The following is a 21,446-nucleotide window of genomic DNA, read 5'->3' as shown; positions in this document are numbered from 1 at the left end:
TGAGTAGTAGTAATCGAGACACTTGCCTTAGTAAACAACACTAACGAGTTCACACATCACACTCACAGATCACATTCCTAGTGAAGACTTATTGTTTCCATTGATCAGCCAATCAGCGCTCAGTACACATCCACCGCTGAGAGAAGCACGCAGCAAAATAACGCGAGATCTTCAAGGAGAGAGAGATTCACCGAGAGGAACCGTAACACCGGCGAGCCAGAACCCGATTCTCCGTCTGCGGATCCGCTGGACAAAGCAAAAGGGTTTTCATGCTCTTGAGACTGCACAGAAACATCACAGGTAAACAATACCTTCATTTGCTGCCGTGAAATAGCGTCCGAACGGCTTTAGACGGGCTGTGAATGAGCGAGTGAATGACGTCACCGCTGCCGCTGCTTTCTTTCAGTCCGTAAATGTTTTAACGTGTTCAGTGTAAATGACCCGTTACCCTATTAATTATACAGTGGTGGGTGAAAGACAGCTACCAAGCTACCATGCTCCTACTTTATTAGACTGAGCGCTATACAGTACACTGTTAAGGTTTGTGTGTGGGCATTGGTAATCCTATTTAATATTTTATTATACATAAATATATTAAATAGAATTGGTTTGGTCTCTCTCTGTTTAGAATCATTTGATTATATTATGTTAATTCTAACACCTTCTAATTCTAACACATATTAATTTGTTTTGTTTGTAGCTTGGTGGAGGTATGACATTAACCAGGGGCTCCTTCACTTATTCCAGCGGAGAAGAATATACCGGAGAATGGAAGGAAGGCAAGACATTTCATAATCACTGTGCTTTGATTTGAATTCTCAGGACATTTTTGATAAAAAGGCCAGGTTGTCACATGTGTTTTAAATGCTGTACTTTTATTTATTATTCAAATTTGCATTTGCCAAAACAGTTATATTTTTGTATGCTACATTTTCCATTTGATCTCATTCATAATTTATTGTTTAAATGGAAAAATAGGTTATATATGTTAAAAAATAAAATATTATATATTATGGAATTATTTGGATTAATCAGCACTTTTAGATACAAAAACAATTCGGTACATCTACTCTAAAGTGTGTTTTTTTTTTAATTTGGGTAATGAATTTGACATACTATAATTGCTTCAGAATATATATATATATATATATATATATATATATAATATAATATAAGCATAATTGTGTTCAGTTCTACTATATATCTGAAAAATATATATATAATAAAATATAAGCATAATTATTTTCAGTTCTACTATATAACTGAAAAAAATATAATAAAATATAAGCATAATTGTTTTCAGTTGTACTATATATCTGAAAATGTTAACAAAGGGACACATTTGTGAAGCCTTACAAAAGAGTTTAATATCTGTCAGAACAGAATGTGTTCTTATATATTAATCTAAATATATATATATTATTTATGATCTGAGGACAGGTGGTTTTAGGGGTAGTGGGTGATGAAATATTAATATTTTATTGTTTAAATGTTAAATGTGAAATCACAGATTTACATTATGACAGCTTACCCTCATATGTTACCCTGGACCACAAAACCAGTCTTAAGGGTACGTTTTTTGAAATTGAGATTTATACATCATCTGAAAGCTGATTAAATAAGCTTTCCATTAATGTATGTTTGTTAGGATAGGACAATATTTGGCCGAGATACAACTGTTTGAAAATCTGGAATCTAAGGGTGCAAAAAAATCTAAATATTGAGAAAATCGCCTTTAAAGTTGTCCAAATGAAGTTCTTAGCAATGCATATTACTAATCAAAAATTAAGGTTTGATATATTAACAATAGGAAATTTACAAAAATATCTTAATGGAACATGATCTTTACTTAATATCCTAATGCTTTTTGGCATAAAAGAAAAATCGATTAAAAAAAATAAAAAAAATCGACCTATACAATGTATTTTGTCTATTGCTACAAATATACTTGTGCTACTTTAGTTTTATGGTCCAGGGTCACATAAAGTGTGAAAACGATTTCAGCTATTTTTTTTAAGCCAAAACTTTAAGGTTTGTGTCTGTGTACTTCTACAATTATCCTAGCCTGAGAAGTATTTACCGGAGACAAAACTAGCCCCAGTCCCACTACGTACATTAACATGCATAAACATGTTCATAGGACTTGTGTTTTTCTGATTACTGTGGGAATTGTGGTCAGAATGGCTTGAGGTGGTGGTAGCGCATTGCTTAATGATCCAAACTGCTTATGTAATACATGCAGGTGTGATCTCAAGTAGGAATGACATTCTAATTATAGCACTAATTATCAGAGCCATTAACACACAAGGGAGCAGTCCATGGAATTAGTCTGTTGGATGAAAACTCAATGTTCATTTAAAAAGCAGTGTTTTTGCTGTGCAGGTCGGAGGCACGGTAAGGGCGAGCTGAAGTTTGCTGATGGCACCTGTTATAAAGGTCACTTTGAGAATGGCCTGTTCCACGGATCAGGGGTGTTAGTCTTTCCCGACGGATCCAGGTGAGTGAACATGTGATCAGATTCAAAATACTTACCTACTTAAACTGAGATGAACGTGTTGGCAGTGACACAGTGAGACTAGTTATGTGGAAAACAACACCGTTTCTGATCAACAGGTATGAGGGTGAATTCGCCCAGGGAAAATTCCAAGGGGTCGGAATCTTCAGCAGGTTTGACGGGATGAAATTCGAAGGAGAATTCAAAAGTGGTCGTGTAGAAGGACATGGTAAATATTCCATCTTAAATTGACAATTGCTGCGTATATACTGTATGCACCCAGATGAACTGTTTAGTTTCAGAATAATGGCTCAGTCGGACTGAAAAAGCCTTAAAGGGGACATCGGATGCAAAATTCACTTTTACATTTTGTTTGCATATGAATGACACCATGACCCTACAATGATAAAAATCCATTTACTTTTTTTTTTTTTTAATCCATCAAAAATCTAAACAGTCTCAATTATCACGCCGTTTTGATTAGGCCCCACCTGACAGACTGTGCTGTATTAGCATATTTCAGCCCTCAGCCGGTTGTACGCTGTCCGCCATTTTTTTCTGCGCATCTCATACGCAATGGAGGTGTTTTGTAGTTGGATTTAAAGTGAACATGAGAATCTTCATTTTCTCCCGACATCAGAGCCACTGAGGATGCAGTGGATTAGTTTTGTTTTTGATGGTAACGTGCCACCGAATACACACAAAAATGGAAGAGAGGGGCGGGGTGAGCAGGGGCTCATTATCATTTAAAGAGACATTGCACCGTAACAGTCTCCGTGAATAGAGGTGTTTTTGACAAGGTTAAAAGGGTGTTTTACAGGACTGTTGAGGAATTTTAACCAAGGTATTTTGAAGAAATTTCTTAAAGACCTTTAAGAATTAGAATGGAAAATGGGCATCCGATGTCCCCTTTAATGGAAACACCTCAGTCAACCTGGGGTGCGTTTCCTGTACAGCACCCTCAAGTGTCCATACAATTGTCATCAAAAACATGATTTAAGTCTATATGTCATACTAACAAGAAAATGTGCTTCCAACCATAGGTTGAGAGCTGTACCAACCACATAACTTTACGATGTAGTTTGCGAATGTTCACTTGATATGAATATTAGTAATGATGGAACTTAAGACCATAGTTACAACTTACAACTAACAGTGCTTTAAGAAACGCACCCCTGATTAAGCTCTGTGCGATTTAAATTCGGATTGAAACAGGTGGTGTAGACCTGAAATAAACTGATCAGCAGGAAAAAAATAAGCATGTAAATGCTTGAATCTGACTATTTTCAAAAATCATATTTAAAAATACCTAATGCATATGCGCAGTGACATGAACTGTAAGTTTACAGACATTTTACGTCTTACATACATGCATACATTTATGTCTCACATCTTAAGAATTTGTCATTGGCTAAATATTTACTAAATATTTGCTAAAAAAGCTTTCTTTTTATAAGATATCATCAAGGCAAAAATGACAGTTATTATTCATTCCGACTGATGAAAATTAGTGCATGTGAAAAATTCAATCAGAATTAAAATTACTCTTGCATATCCAATTTGTTTTGAAATGCGGAAGTAAGCTTTTTTTTTTTTTTTTTGAATGTGTGAGAATTCTGATTCTTTAGCTGACATAAATAACTAGAAGAATATAAAATGGTAAAAGTATTGGCACTACAAACCAGTACAAACCATGATTTGATAAAAAATTTAAATACCATCCACCTTTTTCTTCCTGTACACTCTTAAAAATAAAGATGCTTCGCAATGCCATAGAAGAATATTTTTTGTTTAAATGGTTCCATAAAGTACCTTTAAAATCTGAAGAACCTTTTTATTTCACAAAAGGTTCTTTGTGGCGAAAGAAGGTTCTTCAGATCATAAAAAGGTAAGAAAGAGATGGTTCTTTAAGGAACCTTTGACTGAATGGTTCTTTGTGAAACCAAAAAAGTTCTTCTATGGCATCGGTGTGAACAACCTTTAAAGCAACTTCATTTTTAAGAGTGTACACTCTTAAAAGTAAAGTTGCTTTGCAATGCCATAGAAGAACCTTTTTGTCTAAATGGTTCAATGAAGAACCTTTAACATCTGAAGAACCTTTCTGTTTCACAAAAGGTCCTTTGTGGGTAAAGAAAGTTCTTCAGATTATAGACCTTTTCCCCGAGTAAAAGATGAGCACTGCCATTAAGAAAACTTTCTTCAGGTTGGATGCTCTTCTGTTCCAGTCTCCATAGGAACCCATTCATATAGCGCCCACCTGTTTGTAATGTTGCAAACGTTGGCAGTTTTGTGTCATATACACTCTTTAAACTTTGAGGAGTGAGGCACTGACAAAGGACGGTCATTGCGACATTGCAAAGTGATAGCGCTATGGAGCCATGTGCTTTTTAAAAACATTTTTATAGGTTTAACATTAGATTATCAGCTATATATGGACTATACAATAATTTGATTGCAAAGCATCCTTCAGGTTAAGAATCAGGTGTGACTTCTGCGTTCAGGAAAAACGTCTAAAAAGGTAAGAAAGATATGGTTCTTTAAAGAACCTTTGACTTAAAGGTTCTTTGTGGAATCAAAAATGGTTCTTTCATGGCATCGCTGTAAAGAACCTTTTAAAGCACCTTTATTTTTAAGAGTGTAAGAGTGAGTGTGGCCATTTGTAAATTTTATGGGTCTGGATTCCAGTCTCATCTGCGTCCAGCTATTTTTAGCTGTACAAAACAGCTCGTTTTGCTACTTGATGAAAATTGGTGTGTTTTACAATATTATATTGATGTTTTATCTTAATTATGAAGACACTGGTTTGTAGTGCAAACAGTTTCACAGTTTACTGCACGTTGTTATTCTTCTCGTTATTTCCTTATAGCAGATAATGAACTGGAGGATTTACCTATAGACTCAATTCCACGGTGAAGAAAAAGGTGGATAAGAATTTGTTTGAAATATCAAGCTATTTTTGAGGAGCTAAAATTAATTGGAAACAGACGACACCAGAAGCCCCAGACAATTTTTTTTAACAAAAAAAAAAAGCAAGATTGTATTTTAATTATTGTTCATGTGGATTTAGGATGCATGAAGATTTATAGCATGAATAAATGTGGTCTTTTTTTCATAGGGCTGCTGACATTTCCAGATGGTTCCCATGGTGCTCCGCGGAATGAGGGAGTGTTTGAGAACAACAAGCTTCTGAAACGTGAAAAGTGTCAGGCTGTGGTGCAGAGAGCCAAGAACTCAGCATCCACTGCCCGCGGCCTCTCTGTATGACAAACTGACCTCAGTGAGAGCACCCCTAACTGCGGCTTTCAGATCAGGCCCCCAATACATTACGGATTGCAGCGTCACATATAAACAAGTCAAAGCTGACTGTGGATCTGCGTTCAGGGGTGATCTCTGCCTTCACCAAACAACGGAGCTCAAAAATATGTGAGACCCATCAGACCCTCAGGGATGGATGAAAGCGTTTCCATTCCACACACCTCTATTTCTCTCACATTGTTGCTCTGCCTTGGTTTCCTCTGTGGCTTAAAAACATCACAAAATTATGTATGTTTGTTATAGAGGCATGGAACACTCAAGTCACCTTCGGAGGCAAGTAAGGACACATACGTTTTGGTAAATGAACTGAATTTGCCTTTGTGAGTCAGCGATTGTATCACTTACGTTTGAGTGTACTGTTTGTTTGTGTTACAAGTCAACATTTTCTTTATTGCACATTTGCCTTAGTTACTGCATTAAAAGTCAATACTGCTGGATTAAAATTTTGTTACTGATATACAACAGCGGTGAGGAACTGTTTTCAGCAAACTGTCTTAATATTGTATTTATTTAATTTCATTAATTTAAAATGAGTACATATGATACTAACACATTGTAGGATATTATGGCATTTGTTTTAGTTGTATTTTTCTTGTGCATTACAGAAACCTGTTTGAAATTGTTTAAAAAGTATTGGGCAGATATACATTCACTTCAAATGTTTGATGACTGATAATGTGTGTTTATTTTCTAAACTGACTGCTAATGGTTCACTGTTCCCATCATCCACAGTGTCAGACAAAAGCCTTAGTCACTATCATTTGAAATATACTGACACCAAAAAGCATTTTGCACTGTTATTTATTTGAGCAGAGAATCAAAAGACTGATATGAAAAAGAAAGTGAAATAAAAGTCAGAAAACACCACCTGATCTAAATCTGGTGCATCATTTTTTTTTTTTTTGGTTGCTCTTATTCTGTCATGATAACATTTTATTTTTTTTTCCTAAGGTTCAAATACACAAATCCACAATCATTAATATGAGACATATACTACCGTTCATAAGTTGGTTTGGTAAGATTTTGTCTGTTTTTGAATTGCATTTAGGCTGCATTTATTTGATCAAAAATACAGTAAAAAACTGATTGTGACCAATTATTACAATTTAAATGAATTGTTTTCTGTTTTAATATATTTTAAACTTCTATTTATTCCTGTGAAGACAAAACTGAATTTTTAGCATCATTATATCAGTCTTTGGTGTCACATGATCCTTCAGAAATCATTGTAATATGCTGATTTAGTGCTCAAAATCATTTATTATTAAGCTGAAAACAGCTGCTAATATTTTTGTGAAAATAATGACTTTTTAGGATTCTTTGACAAACAGAAAGTTTATTACACATAACCATTAATATCTGAACACATGTAAGCCTGTCACTCTTGTCTCAAGAATCAGTTAACAGAATATTAACTGGGCAGAGAATGGCACAAAACACTTATCCAGAGCTCCAACCGCTAAATGAAACCACTGCAGTGTGTGACTAAAAGCTTTCTAATCATAGAACAACTGGGTGCTTTAAACAAGTGATTCACAGGCACACCGTGTGATGTTTCTATCAGCACGACTGCCAGTGACACACAGGAAAACCCTCCATGACAGCCGGCCAAGAGATCAGTTTGTGAACTGGATGAGCCAGGTCATGGATTACATCTCTAATGCAGCAGCAAAACACACACGGAATGACTACAAAAAGAAAAGCTGGATTGTTGATTCATAAAGATTCATATGTCGGGGCAAATGTTTGCTTTCGGGCTGCCAGATTGCCATTACATAATAAGCACAGATGACATATGTCTCACACACGGGCATATCAGTTTCCTCTACCCAAAGCCTTGTCATCTGATGCATCAGGAAACTATGCACAGCAATGAGCTTATACTGCTACAGTAAAAACTATAGCATGTTAAATGTTTAAAAAAAAATAAATAAAATTTTGTGCATGCAATTTCATTTCAGAAAGACAGAGCTAGAAAAACTACTAGTCAAAATGCTAATGTAAATACTAAATATTTTCTTAGAGCCAATATCAACCATTTAAAAAAGAAAACAAAACACTATCATAAGTTACAGGTTCACCTGAGTAATGCAGAAATATAAGCAGCCACATTAAGTATTGATGTTATTATAATAAAAAGCACAACAGCACACAAAAATGTTCACAATATTTTAAATTTGTAAATGTAAATATTTAGAATATGTTACATGATTTTTTTTTTTATAGTATTTGTGACCCTGGACCACAAAACCAGTCTTAAGTCGCTGGGGTATATTTGTAGCAATAGCCAAAAATACATTGTATGGGTCAAAATTATAGATTTTTCTTTTATGCAAAAAATCATTAGGAAATTAAGTAAAGACCATGTTTCATGAAGATATTTTGTAAAATTCCTACTGTAAATGTATCAAAACTTAATTTTTGATGAGTAATGTGCATTACTAAGAGCTTAATTTGGACAACTTTAAAGGTGATTTTCTCAATATTTTGATTTTTTTGATTTTTTCAATTAAAAAAAATATTGACCCTAATGGCTGGTTTTGTGGTCCAGGGTCACATCTGTCAAAAGTAATTCAGATTTTTTAATGTAATTAAAGTCTCTCACGCTCACCAAGGCTGCGTTTAATCAAAATACACTAAAAACTGTAATAATGTGAACTATTATTACAATTGAAAATATCTGTTTTTTATTTTACTATATTTTTAAATGTAATTTATTCTTGTGTTGCAAAGCTGACTAAATTAATTATCAATATTGATTTTTTTTTTTTTTAGCTGCTTAATATTTTTGTGGAAAAGTGATACACTACCATTCAAAAGTAAGTAAACGTTTGAAAGAAAGAAAGAAAGAAAGAAAGAAAGAAAGAAAGAAAAAAGAAAAGACAAAAAAGAAACAAACAAAGAAAGTTCCTTGTCATCCAAGATGTCCATGTCTGTCTTTCTTCAGTCGTAAAGAAATCGTTTTTAAGGAAAACATTTCAGGAATTATCTCCATATATTGGACTTCTATGGTGCCCACAAGTTTGAACTTCCAAAATGCTGTTTAAATGCAGCTTCAAAGGGCTTAAAAAATGTACATTTTATACACTTTTTAACCTCAAATGCTCATCTTTTCTAGCTCTACGATGTGCATGCGTAGTCTGTGTAATCTGGGTCAATACAGTTCTTCAAAATCATCCTACTTCGCTGCAGAAGTACCGCACCAGTGTTTAGAAAGTGAACATGCAAAGAAGATCAAACGGCCTTTACAAAAAAAGGTAAAACAGCGATGTAAGATGATTTTGAAGTTGGAGGAGAAAATGAGATGGGAGTTTGTCAAACTACCCTAACTTTATTGACCCAGATTACACAGACTGCGCATGCACATCGCAGAGCTAGACAACACAAGCATTTGAGGTTAGACCCTTTGAAGCTGCATTTAAACTGCATTTTGGAAGTCCAAATCTGCGGGCACCATAGAAGTCCAATATATAGAGAGAAATCCTGAAATGTTTTCCTCAAGAAACAATTTCTGATTACGCTATTACAATACCTTTTAAATAAAAACAATTCTAAATACAAGCCTCATTTTACGTAGATTAATAAAACTGTCTTTTAAGCCCTCATTCATCCAGTCTAGTGATGAATTGGCGAGGACAGGCACCTTTCACCACTAACTAACACAGAAAGTAAATAGTTACTCAGATAGAGGTGGGGTTGTTCTCTAGCCATGCACCTGTTCACAGAGCCTCTAATGAATCCAATGCATCTCCATGTGTCAGGCCAGACCAACCTCTCTCATCTGTTCCAGTTTCTCCAGTGTCTCCTTAGTGTCAAACTGCCATTGCTTCACCTGTTTAGTGGCCGTAACACCCTCCTGAAACAAACAATGAAGTGTTTATATATCCATATATTTTTCCTCGTCCAGTATGATCTGTAGTACTTACAACATTCTTGATCTGCATATCGGCTCCTGCCAGTATAAGGAGTTTGACAATCTTATATCGATTTAATCTGACAGCATCATGCAGAGCCGTGTCTCCTTCCTTTAAAAGAGAAAGGAAAGCTTCTTAAAATATTTAAATTGAATTATAATCTACATGTTCAGAACATGAATTATTTATGTTACCCAGTCTTTGGCATTAATATTGATTCCACTGGTTAGAAGATGTTGGACCACGTCGCTGTGACCTGTCCGTGTGGCCACATGCAAAGGTGAACTAAGCAGCTGCATGAAGAGAATAAGATTTTTGAGGCATCTTATTTTTTACATACTTTTCAGTATTTTTGCTTCTAATAAAAACAATCATTACTTTATCTCTAGCATTGATGTTAGCTCCCCTGTCTTGAAGGACTTTCAGTGCTGAGAGACTACCACCTCTGCAAGCCCAATGTACAGCCCTGCAGTCCAGCTAAACTTAGGACAAAAAAAGCAAATCAAAGCAATCGCAACATAATTTCAACAACTAATTAACTTTACAAACACTTCTATTGATCTCACCCTGTCTTTAAAGTTGATATCAGCTCCTTTGTCCAGTAATTTTTCCACTATTTTAGCATGATTTTCCAAAGCAGCCCGATGCAGTGCGGTTTTCCTGAACTAAGACAAACAGTTGTATGAGCAGCTGAGTCACAGAGGGAGAGAATCAGAGTTATTAGTCAGCTAAAATTAATACCATAACAAATTTTTACTTGAAATAAACATTAACTAAAATAAAATGTAATAAAATATTAAAAAACATATTTTATTTCAGCTAGTTGCTAAAGAAACATTTCTTATTTTCAGTTAATGTACTAAAATATCTAAAAAAAAAAGAAAAAAAAAAAAGAAAAGCAAAAATATTTAAATTAAAAAATACCAAAATAAAAAATTCAAAATATATTTAAAAAAAAAAAAAACTATAATAATATCTTGATACTAAAACAACATTGGACAGAACATTTGAGGCTGTATATACTGCACCTCATCACAGGTGTTTGGATCTCCTCCATCTTCCAGAAATTTCTCAACTACTTCCATCTTTCCATGAGCCGCTGCTTTTAAAAACTCATCCGGTTCCACAGGTCCCTGAAAAACACCAGAGATTAATTTTGATGCTTAATCAAAGGGAAAAAGACCTATAATATACAGTTGATGTCAAAAGTTTACATACACCTTGCAAAAATGTTAAATATTTTAACAAAATAAAAGGGATCATACAAAATGCATGTACTGACCTGAATATGTACAAGAGGAAATAATAGTTACATTTATAAAAAATGAACCCATTAAAAAGTTGACATATGCTTGAATCTTACTGTGTTGTTACCTGAATGATCCACAGCTGTTTTTTATTTTTATTTTTTTGTTTAGTGATAGTTGTTTAAGAGTCCCTTGTTTGCCCTGAACAGTTAAACGGTCTGCTGTTCTTCAGAAAAATCTTTCAGGTCCCACAATTCTTTGGCTTTTCAGCATTTTTGTGTATTTTAACCCTTTCCAACAATGAAAAACAGAAGAATTTGTGGGACCTGAAAGATTCTCAGAGGAACAGATGGCAGTTTAACTGTTCAGGACAAACAAGGGACTCATGAACAACTATCACTAAACAAAAAAACACAGCTATGGATCATTCAGGTAACAACACAGCATTAAGAATCAAGCGTATGTAAACTTCTGAACGGGAATTATTTTCTTTTGTGGACTTTATGCAAACATCTTTTATGTAAAATAACTTATTCATGTCAGTACTAAATAAAAAATAACATGCATTTTGTATGATCTCTCGTATTTTGCATATTCTACAAGGTGTATGTAAACTTTTGACTTTAACTGTAGTATAAGACTTAGAATATATGCAATATTCAAAGTCACATAATGTTAATAAAGACAAGAAAAGCAGATGGATTTCCCTCACCACAGGAATATCCATTAGGTGTTTGGAAGCCGCAGTCTTGTTCTTGATATTCTTCTTTGTACGCAGCTCAATAATGTTCTCTGCACCACCTAGATCAACAATCTCACGCCTCAGATCAGAGGAGATCTTTCTTACTCGCTCTTCTGCCTGCATGAAGAATTCACTTCTGATTCAGTCTTTGTGCATAAAGTACATGATGAAAACTTTTTACAATAAAATTGGTTCATACTTTTTAAATTCAAATGATTGTGAAAATCGTCTTTTTAATTTCTTACTCGTATAAAATGCTGAGTATAAAACTGATATGAGATGCCAATTCTGATATTGGTCAGTAATATTACCAATACAGCATTTTGTGTATGTGCACTAGTGGAAGATTAACAAGCATAAGCTTGTTAATCTTCCACCAGTTCAAAATGAAGTGTGAAGTGTTTCACACTTCATTTTTACAGCATGTACAGTTACTTCCTCCTTAGGTGTTAGTTATTAAAAATGAGTAACATACACTCTTAAAAATAAAGGTGCTTCACGATGCCATAGAAGAACCTTTTTGTCTAAATAGTTCCATAAATAACCTTTAACATCTGAAGAACCTTGCTGTTTCACAAAAGTATCTTTGTGTTGAAAGAAGGTTCTTCAGATTACAAAAAGCATTGCTTTTGAAGAACCTTTTAAAGCACCTTTATTTTTAAGAGTGTAACGGTATAGTTATGTCATGACTGTTTGTTACTACAAGAAGACTGTAGGGACACTACAAAATGAAGGTTATTTGTTAGCATACATGGTTCCATGAGGAACTTTTAACATCCAAGAAACCTTTCCATTCTACAAAAGATTCTTTTTATAGTGGAAACAAGTTATTCAAATATTTAAAATGTTCCTCACACTACAAGAAAATGGTTCTTTTAAGAACTTTTCACTGAAAGGTTCTTTGCGGAACCAAAATTTTTTTTTTTTTTCTATGGCAAAAATTGTAATATTTTTAGAACCTTTATTCATGAGTGAAGGATTTACTATTTACAGCTACAATTACATTTTCAACCAATGGCCTGTTTCATGCTAAATGTTTAGGAATCAAAGCAAAATTAATACGCTGTTTCACAGAGATGCAGCATGAACTGTACTTGTGAAATCACACTGCATGCCTGTCATTTCATAGTCATCTTACTAATGGAGCACATCACTACTGGCAGAAGCTCTGGGCTTGTAAACATGCAAAGCCTATGTGTTGAGTTAAGGAAATGCTCCCTTTTTATGGAGTATAAATTTACATTCTCAGACATTTTGATTAGTTAAATAGTAACAATAATGTTTTTTCTTGATTTTCTGCATTTTTTAAAATTTAAAGTCATTTTTTTTCTGATATTCCTTTCTCATTTGGCTTAATGCCCATTAGGAGAATGTTCAGAGGTTGCTCCAAGTTCTGTTATGCTTTGAGTATCTAGTTTCTCTCATACTCTTTTCATTAAAAGTCCATATTTTGATCTGTCCTCTGATTGTTCACTCACCTGAATGTTTGCAACACTTTGATTAACAGATTCATTCCCTCCTTCTACCACCACAGAAGATGCATCCACAATCAAAATCCCCAACTTTTGTGCCCGAGCTCGACGTTTCTAAAGAAAAAGACAAAAAAACCTTTCTCTTAATGCACATTAAAAAACACAGAAAATTAAAATATATAAATGTATATATATTTAAAGACTTTCTTGAAAATCCTTTACCTCCTGTCGTTTATCAAAGGCTGCTCTTCTATCAACCACAGCCGTCGCCCACAGGATGTTCTCGTCCATTGCGACAAAATGAAATAGATAAAAGAAGTTAACCCAGAGTATTTGCAAGTCGCAGACTTTCACAATTAACAGCAGACCTGCCAGACTGAGATCTGAACCAGTCTTATAGCTTACAGCAGGAATGTAAAGCCACGTCAGGCCCTGTGTGACAGCTGTGGACAGGAGCTGGATCGCACACAAACACGCGACCATGAGCTCACGGTTCATGCCGGTGCCGTCAACCTTAACAGGCCTGCCCTATGTCACACAGTGGGAGTCCATTTTTACAAGAATCATGGCCTAATAAACACCCTGTTTTGGAGATTGTTATTTAAAAGTGTTTCATTAGTGTCAAGTGATACCTCGTAAATGCCTTCTAGTTGCAAAGAACGCCTGTTAACACACAATGGCCAATCGCTGAACGGCATTCAGGAACATCCTGTTAGGTGTATGTGAGCAAGAATGCACACAAATGTCTAATTATGATGAAGCGTTTGAGAGATATACAGGGTAGTTTGTGTCTGAAGGAAAAACAAAAGCACATGGTTGTGAAGGTGAGATCAAGATGGCATTTTCAATAAAACCATCATAATTTGACAAATTAAAACAAAACAAACTGTACCAAGCATTAAGCAATAGCAAGCAATCATGTGGAACATGTGACAAGAGTAAATAGCCTACTCCAAATTGTTTGGGTTGTTCAAGTCCTTCAACTGACCAGTCATTAAATGCTATGAGTCACCACTAGCTTTTTTAAATTGTTAAATAAAATAGGAAAATGACTGAAACTGACAACATGTATTCATGTAATATTTGTTTAAAAATAACTATAAGTAACAATTCTGCTAAGTTCACAGAATTTAGTAGGTCAACTGTTTTAAAAACAATGTATTTTTCAATTACATATTACTTTTTTAAGCAGTAGCAGTGTTTGTTTTGTGAGATTTACAGCTAAAACTACATAATAATCAATTAAACTAAATTTGATGCAACTTTTTTTTGTTGTGGCAAAATTTTAAAATATGGCAATAATAGTTTAAAAGTGATGCTATTTTTGTTTCACACAGTAAAATAAATTGTAGTTTTACCCACATATTAAGAAATGTTTCTTGAGCAGCAAATCAGCATATTAAAATGATTTCTGAAGGATCATGTGACACTGAAGACAGAAGGAATGATGCTGGAAATCCAGCTTTTCATTACAGGAATAAATTATGTTTTAAAATATATTGAAATAAAAAATGTTTGATGAAATTATAATTATTCCACAATATTAGTTTCATTTTATTTTTGACCAAATAAGAGCTTAAGAGATTTCAAAACATTTTAAAAAATCTTACTGACCCAAACTTTTAAAATATAGTACATACTGTTTATAGTGTTTGTGTCAATGTATTAATTTAGTGAGATTAGTTATATAAAAATACAACCTTCACCTGCAATCAGTAAATCCCTCAGTTAACTCCTTGTAGGGGCCTCAAAACATCTTTAAAACACAAATATCTGGGTAACAAATACCTTAAAAATACCTGGGATAAAGCACTGAAGTTAAATAATACATATATATAAGTCTAAGAGTGTTTTCTTTGCCAAGTAGTAAAGTCAATAAAGTTTATTTACTTATGGATAGTTATTAAAGATTATTATTATTTTATTATTTATATTATTGAGCAATAGCTATATAAAAGGCCTTTGAAACATGGCTTTTAGCAGTGATCTCAAGCATAATCATAAATGGCAGTGTGTGGTTGTTTAAACAGTAGAGTAAAGTACTGTGGTATACAAAGAGAAGCCTCTGAGAGAGATAAATGATTAACTGTGAGGAGGGCTCAGAATGAGACAAAAGACGTCAGCGTATGAAAGGGACAAAAGCGCAGCTCATTTTCAATACAACACAGGCATGTCTACAGGCATCTCTACACCTGGGAGAAAAACACAGCAGCTAAAATAAGAGGTAAGAAGCAATACAAATCGTATAAAGGCATAAAGCTTTCAGATTACATGTGCTGTGAATGAAGGGTGTAGAACACTGACTCAGAACAACAAGCAAAGTGTGACTCCTTGTTCATTTCATATTTCACAACTGACAGGTGTAGTTGGGAGCCGGCTTGAAAAATGGTGACTCTGAAACATTTGAGTGTTAATGATAATGACGAAGACAGCGTTCCTCTGTTACCGGAAGCCAGCAGCTTGGAGAGCCCAACCACCCAACACAGCAGGGCAGAGTCCAGAGAATTCTTCCTTAGCCGGTGGGTTGGCCGAGATAAGCACTGTGACACATGCAAACATGCTTGCCATTTACATGCGCTGGAGATTTCATGACCTGTACAGACACATTCCATTAATACCAATGAAGCACACTTAGCGTGAGCTTTTGAACTACCTTCATGAGACTGCTGTTTTATGATTTCAGGAGGAACAACTTCATTTTAAGCATTGCTCTGTTGTTGAGCTGTTATTCTGCAATTCTGGTTCCTGCGTATCTGCCAACCCCAGTGCCCACCTGGACTAATGACAGTTCTGCTGAAACTCTGGTACTGTCATGTACTATTTGATGACATGAAACTAAATAATTCTGGGTTACACTTTATTTTAAGGTGTCCTTGTTACAGTGTAATTATACCTTTAAGTACTGATTAATATTAATTAACTACATGTTACAGTATGGTTAGGGTTAGGATTAGGGTTTGCCTTAGGGTTACATGCATGTAATTATGCATAATTTATTGTTATTAAAAAATACTATATATATACACACAACCGTTTATATATTATTGTTTATATACTGATTCAAATATATGCATCCTAGTGAACTCTTTCAAACTTTTTAGACCTCAAACATTTTTAAAACACCACTAAGTAACAAATACTTGAGATATAGGGCAAGAAAGTTTTCGATTTTACCTTAGAAGCAAAGTTTATTTACTTACGTTTAGCTATTAAGATTATTTTTTTTCCTCACATAATCCATGTGGAGTTTACATATATTGTTATCCCAAACCAAATTAATTTATTATTAATTTATTAATTTTAATTAATACAACTTATATGAAGATATTATAGAGGATTTATTGCACTGTAATAAACTTTCATGAAATGGGTCAATAAATAAAATATCATTTAACTATTTCGATTTCAATTTTAATGAATATAATTCATTCATCCAATTCGTCAAATAAATAAATAAACTCATAAGTTTAAAAATGTTTTAAAGGAAATTTATTATGCTCACCAAGGTTGGATTCATTTGATTAAAAGTAAAAAAAAAAAAGTAACACTGTGAAATTAGAATATATATTTAAATAGGTAACAGTTATTGTAATAAGCAATTTACTCCAGTTTTCAGCAGTCATTACTACACAGTCTTCAGTGTCACATGATCCTTTATAAAACATTGTAATATGCTGATTTGGTGCTAAAGTAATTATTATTAACAATATTAAACAGGTGTGCTGTATAGTATATATAAAGAAATCATCATACATTTTTTATGAATTCTTTGATGAACAGAAATTTCAAAGAACAGCATTTATCTGAAACAGTTTTTTTTTGCAACATTAGAAAAGTCTCTGCCATCACTTTTAATAAATGAACTTACATTTGCTGAATAAAAGCATTTCTTAACTTAAATCTTAGTATCTTAAAAGTGTTTATGCAAAAAAAAAAAAAATCATGAAATGTTTCAACAAATACAAAATTGATATTATATAAACTATTTATAATGTACTTATTGTGTTCATACTGTATTGCAAAACACTTTTGCTGCTACTGAGGTGGGATATGGATAAGGTTAGAGACAGGTTTGGTGGTATGGGTAGGTTTAAGGGAGGGTTAACAGAGTAATTATAAATGTAATCACAGAAATTAATTACAGATGTAATTACATGCAGGTATAGTTATTTAAAATGTAAGTACAATGCAAAAACATGTATGTACACAATGAGTGCATTGTATCAAATGAATAATTTAAATGTATGTACATAGTAGTTAAGTCTGCCTAATACAGAGTGGGACTAATAATAATAATAATAACGTACAAAAAGTATCTGATATGTAACTGTGCTGTTGCATTTAGTATTGTGAAACACTCACTTATAAAGAAACATTCTGTTGTCAGGTATCTAAAGCAGTATTATTTGTACACACCTCAGGCTCTGCTGAATCAGTCAGCGGCTCTGCTGTCTCAGTCCTGCCGTAGCGGCTGGAGTGTGGAGAGGGTGAAGTCGCTGTCTACTCCTGCTGGGCTGCTGAAGATTCCTGTGTTTCTGGAGAACGGCACAGGAGACTGGGCACTGCCTCCTCCTCTGGGTCTGCAGGGTAGTGAGGAGATGGTGGCTCAGGCCCTGAAAGCCCTGCCTTATACTAGCATACCCACCGGCCCAGAAACCTGCAGGAGATGCGTGGTGGTTGGAAGTGGCGGCATTTTACATGGCAAAAATCTTGGTCCTCATATAGACCAGTACAACATTATCATAAGGTTAGTTCATTAACAAACAAATATGAGTGTCAGAAATACAGTAGAAACATTAATATAACCATTTTATGTTTTAATATATATATTTTTTTTTATGTAATTTATTCCTGTGATGGCAAAGCAGTATTTTTAGCAGCCATTACTTAAGTCTTCAATGTCACATGATCTTTCAGAAATGATTCTAATACGCATTCTAATAAAACATTTTAGGATTTTTCTCCATATATTAGACTTCAATGGTGCCCCTAATTTTGAACATCCAAAATGCAGTTTAAATGCAGCTACAAATGGCTCTAAAGTGAAACAATTGGTTATTTGCCAAAAAAATTAAAAAAAAAATAAAATTTAACCTCAAACACTCATATTGTCTCGTCTGATTGAACTCTGTTTTTTTCCTTGACAGTTCATGACAGTTAGGGTATGTCGAAAAACTCCCATCTTATTTTCTCCTCCAACTTTAAAATCATCCTACATCGCTGCAGAAGTACCGACCCAGTGTTTAGAAAGTGAACATGCAAAGATCATCAAACACCCTTTACAAAAAAAGGTAAAACAGCAATGTTGGATGATTTTGAATTTGGAAGAGAAAATGAGATGGGAGTTTTTCCGTCATGAAATGGAAAAGTTGAGGCAAACAAGACAAGACAGGTGTTTGAGGTAATAAAAAATTATACAAATAGTATTTTTTATTTTTATTTTAAGAAAATAAGCGATCGTTTCACTAGATAAGACCCTTCTTCCTCGGCTGGGATTATTTAGAGCCCTTTGAAGCTGCATTTAAACTGCATCTTGTATGTTCAAAATCGGGGGCACCACGATTTTGAGAAAAATCCTGAAATGTTTTCCTCAAAGAACATAATTCCTTTACGACTGAAGGAAGAAAGACATGAACATCTTGGATGACAAGACGGATGAGTACATTATCTGTAAATATTTGTTCTGGAAGTGAACTTCTTTAATATTTCACTCTTCATACCTTCAGAGTGAACGATGCTCCTGTATTTGGATATGAAAGAGACGCTGGATCTAGAACTACCATTCGACTCATTTATCCAGAAGGGGCTCCTTCTCAGTCACAAGAATACGAGAGAACTGAAGTGGTGGCTTTGGTTGCATTCAAGAGTTTAGATTTAGCATGGCTCATCTCTGTAGTAACCAAAGAGCCTTTGGTGAGTAATGCAGAAGGTTTTTGTGAAAAATATTCTTATTCTAGAGAGCATTTTGTTGGACAAAAAAAAAAAAAAAAAAAAACTGAAGAGACTGTTAAAGGGGTCATAGGATGCTAAGTTCACTTTTACATGTTGTTTAAACATTAATGCGTGTTGGCAGTGTATGTACAAATCTACCTTATAATGATAAAAATCCATGCAGTGGTTTTTAATTATATTTGTAAAAATAATATTCCCTATTTCAAATCGAGCCGTTCTCAGAGGCCGCGCCCACGATAGTTGATTGACATGAGCATCTTAACGTTACCTCAGATCGGCTGTAACAGTCCGACCTCTTTGTTTCCATGCCTGAGCAGGGATGTAAGTCGGACAAGAATATCTTCGATTGAACGATTGAGGTGTTGTGTTGCTGGATGTAATAATGAACGTAGTGGTCGTCATTTACTCCCGACATCTGAGCTGCTGAAGATGCAGTACATTAAGTTTGTTTGTGAAGGGAATGCGCCTCCCGATCAACATAAATCCATCTATGTTCACGCGAATCGTTCGTGATCCAGCTTAACTTACAGCAAAAGTGAGCAGAAAAGTTTTTTTTTATGAATCTTTCCGATCGTTTTTCCTAATAATGTGCTAGTTAGCAAGTTTAGCAGCTAATTGCAGCTAAAGTAAACAGACTCGTGCTCCACAGAGAGGAGAGGGGCGGGGCAAGCATAGCTCATTTGCATTTAAAGCAGCCTTGACCAGAATGGGATGATTTTTGCAGAGCTGATTTTGGCAAGGTAAAAAGGGTGTTGCTTTACACAACCATTGAGAATTTTTAACCAAAGTATATTATAGACTTCTCATTAAGACCCTAAAGCATCATATTAACTTGTGGAAAATGGGCATCCAATGACCCCTTTAATAGAAATGGCCAAAAATCCAACAAAGCACAATTTATAATTTCTAAAACCTTCTCTGTCTATGTTTCTTTGTAGAGTTGGTGGTCTAAATTGTGGTTCTGGAGGAATGTAATAGACTCGATACCTCTTCAGCCAGAAAATGTCCGTATCCTAAATCCTGAAATCATGTACAGGACTGGACAGGTGCTGAAAACATATGTAGAGCAACAGAAAAAGGTCAGAGCTGAGGCGATTTTTTTCAGTATACAAACTCAGAACTTCGACTTTTGCTAACTTTGAATTCAAAAGTTTTCTAAATACATCACATTGCATGTAAAACCTATCCGCCTTATTCTCCAACGTGGAAGTAAGCCTATGGGCGAGAGGTTTATTAGCCGCCATAAAGAAATAACAAGAAAAATAGCAACATGCAGTAAATGGTAAAACTGTTTGCACTACAAACCAGTGTGTTCATATTTAAAAATAATACATTAAAATAATACGGCAAGAAGACAAACCGAGTTGCAATATCAAGCAGCAGAAAAAGCTGAAAGTACTAATTGCAGCGTCCATTCTCACGGGAAAAATAAGGTGGATAATCTTCTGCTAATAGCATTGTTCATTTAAATCAGTTTATATATTTTTTGTTAGATGGTGCCAACGCTGGGTATGACGGCAGTAGTTCTGGCCCTGCAGGTGTGTGATGAGGTGAGTTTAGCTGGGTTTGGATACGACCTGCAGAACCCTGGAGCTCTGCTGCATTACTACGGCTCTATCCGCATGGATGCCATGAAAACACAGGTGGTTCATGACGTCAGCGCTGAGACCATCTTACTGCGGGAGCTTGTTAAATCTGGAGCCGTGCAAGACCTCACGGGTGGACTGTGATGACTGCAGAAACTTTATACGTTTCTAGTAGTAGTAGAAGACAAAGAACAGAAAACAGTCCAGAGACCCGGACTTAAGGAGGCCATTTTCACTGTCAGAAGACAATAGGATTGATCTCATAATTTCCATGTAAAAACATAAAAATTTGGGGTAAAATGTACTTAAATATGTAATTTGATGGTAAAATACAACATAGACATTACCCAGTAACATACAGAAATATACAAAGGCATTTAAAATAAGTGAAAATGACTACTAAAATTAAAACCAAAGCTACCATAAGACACATTGTTTAAATTTGTGACCCTGGACCGCAAAACCAGTCTTAAGGTATATTTGTAGCAATAGCCAACAATACATTGTGTTTTTATTTATTGTATTAATTTTTATTTTATGCTGAAAATCATTAGTATATTAAGTAAAGATCAAGATATTTTGTACATTTCCTACTGTAAATATATTAAAACTTCATTTGGACAACTTTAAAGGTGATTTTTCTCAATATTTAGATTTTTTTGCACCCTCAGATTCAAATAGTTGTATCTCTGCCAAATATTGTCCTGTCCTAACAAACCATACA

At 34.5% G+C, this 21,446-nt stretch overlaps 3 protein-coding genes across 3 annotated transcripts; 2 read left to right on the top strand and 1 right to left on the bottom strand.

Moving 5' to 3' along the window:
- Positions 1-142: 142 nt before the first annotated feature.
- Positions 143-6,673, top strand: morn4 (MORN repeat containing 4). The gene is made up of 5 exons (XM_051125244.1): positions 143-300; positions 701-779; positions 2,383-2,497; positions 2,614-2,723; positions 5,610-6,673. Exons 2-5 carry the CDS (start codon positions 713-715, stop codon positions 5,756-5,758), a joined length of 441 nt encoding a protein of 146 aa, XP_050981201.1. The 5' UTR covers positions 143-300; positions 701-712; the 3' UTR covers positions 5,759-6,673.
- A 2,786-nt stretch (positions 6,674-9,459) lies between these two features.
- On the bottom strand, positions 9,460-13,532 carry ankrd2 (ankyrin repeat domain 2 (stretch responsive muscle)). The gene is made up of 9 exons (XM_051125240.1): positions 13,407-13,532; positions 13,191-13,298; positions 11,683-11,829; positions 10,752-10,856; positions 10,290-10,388; positions 10,102-10,200; positions 9,918-10,016; positions 9,736-9,834; positions 9,460-9,665 (listed from the first exon to the last, which is right to left on the bottom strand). The coding sequence occupies exons 1-9, from the start codon at positions 13,473-13,475 to the stop codon at positions 9,567-9,569; spliced, it is 924 nt and encodes a 307-aa protein (XP_050981197.1). The 5' UTR covers positions 13,476-13,532; the 3' UTR covers positions 9,460-9,566.
- A 1,750-nt stretch (positions 13,533-15,282) lies between these two features.
- On the top strand, positions 15,283-21,353 carry st3gal7 (ST3 beta-galactoside alpha-2,3-sialyltransferase 7). Its single transcript, XM_051125239.1, has 7 exons — positions 15,283-15,408; positions 15,545-15,703; positions 15,868-15,988; positions 17,606-17,931; positions 18,911-19,097; positions 20,075-20,215; positions 20,630-21,353. The coding sequence occupies exons 2-7, from the start codon at positions 15,570-15,572 to the stop codon at positions 20,864-20,866; spliced, it is 1,146 nt and encodes a 381-aa protein (XP_050981196.1). The 5' UTR covers positions 15,283-15,408; positions 15,545-15,569; the 3' UTR covers positions 20,867-21,353.
- The last annotated feature ends 93 nt before the right edge of the window (positions 21,354-21,446 follow it).

The sequence above is a fragment of the Labeo rohita genome, chromosome 13 (genome assembly GCF_022985175.1).
Source record: "Labeo rohita strain BAU-BD-2019 chromosome 13, IGBB_LRoh.1.0, whole genome shotgun sequence".
Classification (NCBI taxonomy): Eukaryota; Metazoa; Chordata; class Actinopteri; order Cypriniformes; family Cyprinidae; genus Labeo; species Labeo rohita.
This window is presented reverse-complemented; position numbering and strand designations above follow the sequence as displayed.

Bases quoted from the DNA above. Each gene is read 5' to 3' on its own strand.
- ankrd2 (XM_051125240.1), bottom strand. From the start codon at position 13,475: ATGGACGAGAACATCCTGTGGGCGACGGCTGTGGTTGATAGAAGAGCA. The intron at 13,299-13,406 runs GTAAAGGATTTT...CTTTTTCTTTAG, and splicing joins CCTTTGATAAACGACAGGAG to AAACGTCGAGCTCGGGCACA. The intron at 10,201-10,289 runs GTGAGATCAATA...TCCTAAGTTTAG, and splicing joins ATATCAACTTTAAAGACAGG to CTGGACTGCAGGGCTGTACA.
- morn4 (XM_051125244.1), top strand. From the start codon at position 713: ATGACATTAACCAGGGGCTCCTTCACTTATTCCAGCGGAGAAGAATAT. The intron at 2,498-2,613 runs GTGAGTGAACAT...TCTGATCAACAG, and splicing joins GTCTTTCCCGACGGATCCAG to GTATGAGGGTGAATTCGCCC. The intron at 2,724-5,609 runs GTAAATATTCCA...TTTTTTTCATAG, and splicing joins TGGTCGTGTAGAAGGACATG to GGCTGCTGACATTTCCAGAT.
- st3gal7 (XM_051125239.1), top strand. From the start codon at position 15,570: ATGGTGACTCTGAAACATTTGAGTGTTAATGATAATGACGAAGACAGC. The intron at 15,704-15,867 runs GTGGGTTGGCCG...TTATGATTTCAG, and splicing joins AGAGAATTCTTCCTTAGCCG to GAGGAACAACTTCATTTTAA. The intron at 19,098-20,074 runs GTGAGTAATGCA...GTTTCTTTGTAG, and splicing joins TAGTAACCAAAGAGCCTTTG to AGTTGGTGGTCTAAATTGTG.